The sequence below is a fragment of the Salmo trutta genome, chromosome 14, assembly GCF_901001165.1.
Source record: "Salmo trutta chromosome 14, fSalTru1.1, whole genome shotgun sequence".
Lineage (NCBI taxonomy): Eukaryota > Metazoa > Chordata > Actinopteri > Salmoniformes > Salmonidae > Salmo > Salmo trutta.
In genome coordinates, this window is record NC_042970.1 from 8189878 (window position 1) to 8198848 (window position 8971).

Consider the following 8971-nt stretch of genomic DNA (forward strand, 5'->3'; position numbering starts at 1 on the left):
CACTGTCAAAGAAGACTAGTTATGTCTTCCACTGTCAAAGAAGACTAGTTATATCTTCCACTGTCAAAGAAGACTAGTTATATCTTCCACTGTCAAAGAAGACTAGTTATATCTTCCACTGTCAAAGAAGACTAGTTATATCTTCCACTATCAAAGAAGACTAGTTATATCTTCCACTGTCAAATAAGACTAGTTATATCTTCCACTGTCAAAGAAGACTAATTATATCTTCCACTGTTAAAGAAGCGATAAGAGGAAGCTGTGCGTTGCTCTGAATCTGTGAGCAACTTAAATCTTGACATTTTCTTGTTGATGGTTTTATGGTTAGCAATAACTGTTCAAATCAATCAGATATTCTCTGTGGAAATCCAACTCTTTAATGCTGTATCCCGACCTTATTGCCTACCTTAACACCCACAGATTTGACCCTACCTCTAAAACTCAAACCCCAAATTCAAAAATAGAAAATAAAACTGAACCAGCTTTCTGGAGAGGCTGTTAAATGCTTAACACAGTCTCTAATTATAGCAGACTGACTGACTGACTGACTGACTGACTGACTGACTGACTGGCTGGCTAGATGACTGGTTGACTGGCTGACTGACTGACTGGCTGACTGACTGGCTGACTGACTGGCTGACTGACTGGTGTTTGAAGGGAACTGTAAATGGGAACACACCAGAGATTTTAGATTACTCAAAACTCCTATAAAAGTGCAGAAAGCAGACCGTTGAGTCCACTTAGCAACACTTCCACTTGTTACTAGTATAGATGCTGTAACTTACCCTCTCATTTCACTTTAATGTAAAAACACCCAGTATTAATGATCAGAGAAAGGAAAAGGAAACCAAGTTAAACGAGAAACACTGCTTAGAGGCCATGTTATGTTAATGAGAGGAGAGGGAAAACTCCCCAGAGCGTCAGGAGTCTTGTTTGCCACGTATGATGGATACATGCTGTGTTTTAATACGGGGCATTAGAATGTTATTTACAAGGTTTTTTTTTAAAATAATATTTGTGCGCTACTTCTATGTGTGTATATGTGGCGTGCATGCGTGCGTGTGTGTGTGTGTGTGTTCATATCCACTACCTCAGGTTGCTGTAAGAAAAGAAAGAGTTTAAGGTCAGTCGGAGAGCAGACTGCTAAATATAGTGGTGTGTTCATGTGAGGGCCAGACTCTCCTAAAGACAAGCTGTCCTCTGACCATGCCTTGTAATTGAGGAGAAAATAAGGACTCAAATTATATGTTTATTTTTTGACAACAATTTTAATCTTCTGTTCTCTCGTTTTGAGAAAAGAGACGCCCACAAGGACGCTGGAAACTAAGACTAGGGTTTAGGTTAGTAGGAGACTACTGAAACTAAGACTAGCCTACTGTTTATTTATCCAGTAAATACAGACTAATCAATGCAGCTAATATGACCTTCAGTACAAGCACAGGGGTATTTACAGTACATTCAACACAGAGAGTAAACCTGCCTTCTCTCCACTGAAATCATGTCAGGTTCAGCAAGATAGCAAAGATGGGGGGGGGGGGGTATTAAGTTAATCAAGTCCTTTATTGTCTTCTGTTCTGTTGAATCACAGCTATGCAGTTATGTAACATGTTGTTTTGCCATGGCCTAGCTGTGTTGTTGTTTAACTCGTTCATTGTCCAGCCCTCTCGCTTTGCTCTTGGGCGTCATACTATAGTCCAATAACAGTTATTCCCATAGACAGGTCCCAGGCTTTAAGACTGTTCTCTGCAGGAGAACAGTGAACTGTTATACGGTGTCAGCTTTTCACAGCTTTCTCATTTAAGTGATGCATGTTTATTCTTATAATCGTATTGATTAATTATTTTTTTTAATAGATCAAAGCTTATAATTTGGTAAAGTGGTCATCTTGAAAGAATAAATGCTATTTCATTTACCAAAGACACTTATTAAATAAGATAGTGATAAAGACCTGTTGAATAATAACAGAAGGTTGCGACTTGCAGCAACACAGAAAAGGCACGGAGGAATGGAGCGAGCACAGAACCCGTGGGGATAAAGACGTAGCTGGTGGCTAAAATACACGCATTTTAAATGAACGTACTCTCTCGTCAGAATTGCACCGGTAATTAGCCTACGTTTCAAATTACAAACATTTCAAATGACAATCTGAAAATCTGAACAAACCATCTCAATCGACCCTCTTTCTAGCCTGTACATAATTGCGTCGCTATCCGTATTTGTAGGCCTTAAACCGTAAATAATGTCATTCAAGTATGAATATCAATCGAAGTTATTAAAAGTGTGTCAGGCCAGGTGGTACAAATTACGCTCCATAGAATATAGGAGTTTCAAGAGATCCACTGGTTTTGTTTGAGGTAGGCCCTACACTATGACAGCATTTTGAGAAATTAATGATCAAATAAAATCACTGAGAAATAGAGTCGCTTAAAACAGATCTGAAGAGGGATTTAAATACAGCTGTGTCGCGAGTATAGCAGGCTAAATATTTCCAAATGTAAGTCGAGCTATTTGAATCATCAGTGTTTTTCTTACAAGAGGAAACAAACTAGGCTTCGTTTTTAAAAAGTTGCGGTCAGAATTTATTTGATTTGATGTGATAATCATTTCTTTAATTTGTTTTATTTCTTTGTCATTTCCAGCAATTGAATCCTTTCAAACCATTACAGCTAATGCCTACAAAAGGATTTAACTGCACTTCAGAATATTGAAAACAGAGACAGACGGTTAAAAACCCAAACAATAAAATCTGTGTTCTAACCGCACGCCCTACCAGTTTAATTTATTGATTTATTCGTGGTCAGCATGTTACTGTGTGCGACAGTGTCACGACAATAATAACCTATCGAAAGGCAAGCAGCTTTACATCATTATCGGCCTATTAACAACGTTATTGTTGATGGAGAATTTGCCGATATCTAATCGTAGTATTGATTGTAAGGGGAACAGTAGGGTAGTAGTTGGAGTAAGGGAGACCATAACGCATGCGTTCGCCAAAAATGTTTTTTTTTAAAAATGGGATCTTCTCGCTACATCATTATCGCTAAAGATGGTCAACATTAGGCCTAACATTAGCAGGTCGGCTATATTATATTATATGTAGGCTATATTATACCTATAGGTCTATAATGATGCTGGAAGAACAATAAATAGTGACCCTGACTGAGCAGCCTGACTGAGCAAGCTGGGCGCTTTGACGCCAATAGAGTGTAAATTACCTGATTGAAGACTTAAATTCATTCATAATAGCCACTCAACCACTCATTTCCCAAAGATGAATCTGGATTTGTCAATGTGCATTTGGGGAGGTGGGATGGTTTCTACTCCCATGCCCTCCATCCCTTTTCATTCCCTCTCTCCTTTATTGGCTTTCAACGAATCTTCAAAGAGCGCAGACCCTATAATTAAGGGGCGGGTTCTCTGCCTCTCCAAATACGTCTGTGCGCTCATGCCGGAGTTCTCTCAAACTGTCCCGGGACTGCGAGCAGAGAAGTGAACCGACTTAACTATCTACTCTTGGGATTTTGTTTCCCAGGGATGGCCGCATCTATTCTGGAGGTATGGAATATACTTGTTTGTGTTTTTAAAATTAACTTTAAAGCTGTTTTACAGTGACGCGCCATTTGTATTTTCCGTCAGAATTAGGCTACTGCTTGTCGAGGTAACTATGGGCACACGCGTAGACTCTGGCTCTGAAAGGTCCGTCCTGTCCCAGGTTACTGGTCAATGTTCTTGAGGAAATGAAGGTCAAACGGAGAAAGAACGGTTGCACTGTTGACATTTGACATTATGCTTTCATAAAACAAGATTAGATTGTGGTAAAATATGTAGTCTAAAATATGGTATTTGTCTCACCATCTGTCAGAAACGATGTGCGTAACTGAACATTTTGACTAAAGTATACCGTAGCCTATGTCATTTATATTGGGTTTTATGCAAAACATAAAAAAAAAAAAGGATATGTACTTTAACGCAAATGAATGGCATGTATTCTATAGTCAGCCTCAGTCCAAGACCAAAATCCTATGCTTAGACGACATCCCAAATTAAAATGTGACCTTTACACACGTTGGTCATCATAACAAACATATGAGTTGATATAAGAACTAAATGGGACTTGGAATGAGGGAAGAACAGGTTAACATCAAATCTAATTCATATAGAAAGGTGTGGTCTGACCTACTGATTGGTAGACAGACTGGATGAAATGGTATATGCCTGACAAATCAGTCCACAGCCAAATCAACACGAAACGCAATCTCTCGCCAAACCTCTCCCAATAACAAGATATTGGTACAGTACAGACTTGATTCCACTGCAATTACAGAAGCATTACATTTCCGCCGGTCATCAACACTATAACGCGGAGGACACACAAGTTAAAACGCAAAAGGGAGGGGGTATTGAACATACAAAAAAAAAAAGCATTACAGCCGCAGTTAACTCTTTATCTCTGTGATTGAGTGCAATTAACCTGGAAACAAGAGCCACAGCAACAGGATACGCAAAATCCACCGCAGGCGCTTCGCAGGCAGACGGAGGAAATCCACCCTCAACTGAATCCCGGTGTGGTGCCTCCGGGTGCTAGCTGGTGATTAGGGACGTCGTTACTGCTGTAAGGACGAGACTAGAGGCCTTGAATGGTCTTAAATGGAATAACTCGTATCAGTTGACAGTGTAGTGTAAATTGGGGAAAACGTATTTATTTTGCCTTCTGGCAAATACGCACTTTCAGCAATAGAAGAGATATCTCTGTCCACTTAAACGAGTAGACGTAGGCCTAATACGGATAGGCTAGGCCCACCACATGGCTGAAATATCAGCCTACAAGTCGTATGACTTGATGTGCACTATAAAACTTTGGCTGGCTCTTGTCCTGAGATGCGCGTGTAAATTGGATACTGGAGTAAATCTCCTGGTGATTTGCCCTGTGCTTTGTCCCACTTGACACGCTGATCTCAAATTATAGGATTAATGCCATGCAGCCTAATGCACGACCTGCTCGATACGAGCTCTTCAAAGGTAGTTGGATTGTTTTTTTGAATAATCTTTATCTGGTGATCTTTATAAAATATCACGTTAAGACAGGACAATGAGGAGAGAGTGAGTTTGTGAACAATGCGCCATTGTTGAAGGGTATAAATAAATCAAACCGTTTCAAATGTCATGGTGACCATTCAGGACTGACATGTTTGGCAAGATTTCAACTGACAACAATACTGTTGCTGAGAACAATTTAGTTGACATAAATAGTGTTTTTTAAATGTAAATTATTCAGATACAGTTTTATCACATTTAATTCCTCTTTTCCATTACATTTTAGTCATTTAGCAGACGCTCTTATCCAGAGCGACTTACAGTAGTGAATGCATACATTTCTTCTCCGTACTGGTCCCCCGTGGGAATCGAACCCACAACCCTGGCGTTGCAAACACCATGCTCTACCAACTGAGCCACACGGGAACTTTTTCCCTTTTTATTTAATTATTCTGTCTGTTTGCCAAAACAAGCAGGCATATATTTTCATCAACACAAATTTAATTTGAAATGAACTGAAACCAAAGTAAATGTCCTCTGTTCTGTGACCAATGTATAGGGGAAACAGCCTGCCATACTGTTGTGATTAGACCCTGACAGAAACAGCAGCAGCCATTTCCTCTGTCTAATCTCTCCTGTCTCCTCTCCCTTCTAGGAGGAAGCTCGCTATGGTTCCAGTCCTCTTGCTATGCTAACCGCTACCTGCAACAAGTTTGGCAGCACCAGCCCGGTGAGGGATTCAGCCACCCCGGGTAAGGCCGGCCCCGGCAGCACCGCTCCAGGCAAGAAGCAGTACACCATGAGCTCAGAGCTCCAGGGACAGAGAAACAGCAGAGGAGGAGGAGAGAGCATGGAGAACTCCTACACTGGTTCGTTCAGCTCAGCGGGTGGGTTACTCACACCTACTGGCAGCCCTCCTCCATCCTCTGGGGGTTATACGTCAGAGTACAACCCCTTCTCCCACTCCTTCCAGACCTCCATGTCCCAGGGCCAGGACCAGTCCCTGCTGGTGTCCAAGGCCCACGCCACGGCTGACTGTCTGACCAGCGTCTACACCTCCCTGGACATGACTCACCCCTACGGCTCCTGGTACAAGGCTGGCATCCACCCCGGCATCACCGCCGCCCCCTCCAACACCACGTCTTCCTGGTGGGACGTCCACCCCAATACCAACTGGCTGAGTGCTGCCCAGCCCCAGTCCGATGGTCTCCAGGGCTCCCTCCAACCCGTCCCTCCTCAAGCCTCCCTCAGCCCCCAGCTGCCCAGCTACACCTCTGACTTCACCTCTCTGAACCCAGCTCAGTACCCCTCGGTGGGCCTGGGGTCCACATCACACCTCCTCCAGTCCTCCCAGCACATGCTGCCTCAGGACATGTACAAGCCCAAGCCGGTGTCTGGTGGGGGGCTGATGGAGAGTCAGATGGGCCTGAAGCCTGCTGGTGGATCCCGGGGGTATGGTGGAGGAACGACCACTGGCAGGTCCAACTGTGACTGTCCCAACTGCCAGGAGCTGGAGCGGCTTGGGGCCTCGGCTGCATCCCTGAGGAAGAAGCCCGTTCATAGCTGCCACATCCCGGGGTGTGGGAAGGTCTACGGTAAGGCCTCGCATCTCAAGGCCCACCTCCGCTGGCACACCGGGGAGAGACCTTTCGTCTGCAACTGGTTGTTCTGCGGGAAACGTTTCACACGTTCCGACGAACTGGAGAGGCACGTCCGCACGCACACCCGGGAGAAGAAATTCACCTGCCTGCTGTGTAACAAGAGATTCACCCGCAGCGACCACCTCAGCAAGCACCAGAAGACCCACGCAGAGTCTGCCCTGCAGCAGGCCAAGACCGTGGAGGGAGAGGCTCAGGACCCCAGGAACAACGATGAGACGGCAGACCCCAATAACCTCAACACGGCTGTGCAGAATAACAACGCCCCTAGTGAGACGACTACCAACGGAGAGGAGAAGACTGGCTCAGCCAACGGAGTAGAGACAAGCAGTGGATTGATGGATATTTAACTTCAGCGTATGTGTAGTGGTCTTATAGAGATGTTTTGTTCAGTTAGTGTGGCACCGTTGTGGTGCAAAGTTCACTATATATCTAAAAACAAACAGCATTATTTAGTATTTGTACATGCTGTCCACACGTTTGACATTAATTGTCAAAGGATGCATTTGACATAGTTTGTAATGACTTTCTAGATGACTGGTCGGAAATACCCATTCTGTGGACTACACACACACACGCACACACACACAATTTCTTAATTTTCAGTAAGACAAACCACTAACTTCAATCTGTAAGATCAGAGGGGGAAAAAAAACCAAGAAGAAAATGTGTGTATCTAGTATGAGGGACGTAATGGGGCATTGATTTGCTATGGTACACGATTGGCTCAGTAAGAACCAGTCTCTGATATCAGCTACGTCTCGTTTTGGGGTTTGATTTTGTTCGCTTCCTATCATGTCGTATTTAATTTTTAGATTTACACAAATAATCTAATTTATGTTTTAAATTATAAGCATTAAAGATTATCGTGCATTTTTCAGGCAGTGCATTGTTGGCTAATAATGGCAAGATAAAGCTGGCCATTGATAATTTAGTAAATTAAGATTTTTTTTTTGGTATCTTTTATTTATTGATTATAACCACGGCGATGTTGTTGGTGCTATCGTGTTTGAAGATGTATTTATAGATCTTGAAATGAATTGTTTCTGCTAACTATTTTCTACATAACCTTTCTATTGTGAAGTGGAAACGCCTGCCATGTTGATAGTTGATAAAGACGTTCTCCTTGAGGGTACTTACTTCTCTAATGTCAGGTTGTGTTCTTTTTCTACCTTTTTTTTCTATTTTGTTGAAAAACTTTTTTTCCAACTCTAATGAAAATGACACAACAATAATATTAAGACACACCGATTAAATTAAGGTAGAAATCAGATGGTATATGTTCATGTCTTCAAAGAAAGTCCAAAGTTTATCACATCAATGCATGATGGATATTTGGGATAATAAACTCCTGATATTTTGTGATTGAACTTCATGAAGAATATTGGTTGGAACTTTTGCAGGATGTGGAATGAGCTAAATAATGAAACAGTAATTCAGCATGGGCTTGGTAGAGGAGTATGTCTGAGTGTCATGATTTGGAAGTCATGATATGGAATGGTGCTTCAGTAAAAAAAAACAAAAAAACAATTTACTTCGTTCATTGGTGTTATTTTCATTTTTCCAAAAACCCATAAGTCTCATCTCCCCACTTGATTCCATAAAGGTTTATCTTGCAGAAGTAGCAAGCGATCCCAAAAGTCTAAAGGTAAAATGCTACATAGACTCTTCTCTTTCCTCCTTCATCTCTCCATCCCTCTCTTCCTCCATCTCTCCATCCCTCTGTTCCTCTTTCATCTCTCCATCCCTCTCTTCCTCCATCTCTCCATCCCTCTCTTCCTCCTTCATCTCTCCATCCCTCTCTTTCCTCCTTCATCTCTCCATCCCTCTCTTCCTCCTTCATCTCTCCATCCCTCTCTTCCTCCATCTCTCCATCCCTCTCTTCCTCCTTCATCTCTCCATCCCTCTCTTCCTCCTCCATCTCCATTCCTCTCTCCTCTAAAATCCCTCTCTCTCTCTTGTCATATTCTTACTGTATTCTGTCCAACTTGCTCTTCTTGCCTCCATGTCTTAACCAAAATACCTTCATAATCTTCTTGCGGAAGACACGAACAAAGCGATCAACTGAGATGAACTCTCTGGTCAATCGACACAATTACCCTTTTGACAGCGCCACTGTAGTTACCACTGTAGTTACACCACTGTAGTTACACCACTGTAGTTACACCACTGTAGTTACCACTGTAGTTACCACTGTGGTTACCACTGTAGTTACCACTGTAGTTACACCACTGTAGTTACCACTGTAGTTACGCCACTGTAGTTACACCACTGTAGTT

General features: G+C 42.5%; 1 protein-coding gene across 1 annotated transcript; it reads left to right on the forward strand.

Moving 5' to 3' along the window:
- The first annotated feature begins 3356 nt into the window (after positions 1 to 3356).
- Positions 3357 to 8222, forward strand: sp7 (Sp7 transcription factor). Its single transcript, XM_029774334.1, has 2 exons — positions 3357 to 3555; positions 5690 to 8222. The coding sequence occupies exons 1-2, from the start codon at positions 3535 to 3537 to the stop codon at positions 7040 to 7042; spliced, it is 1374 nt and encodes a 457-aa protein (XP_029630194.1). The 5' UTR covers positions 3357 to 3534; the 3' UTR covers positions 7043 to 8222.
- Positions 8223 to 8971: the final 749 nt, after the last annotated feature.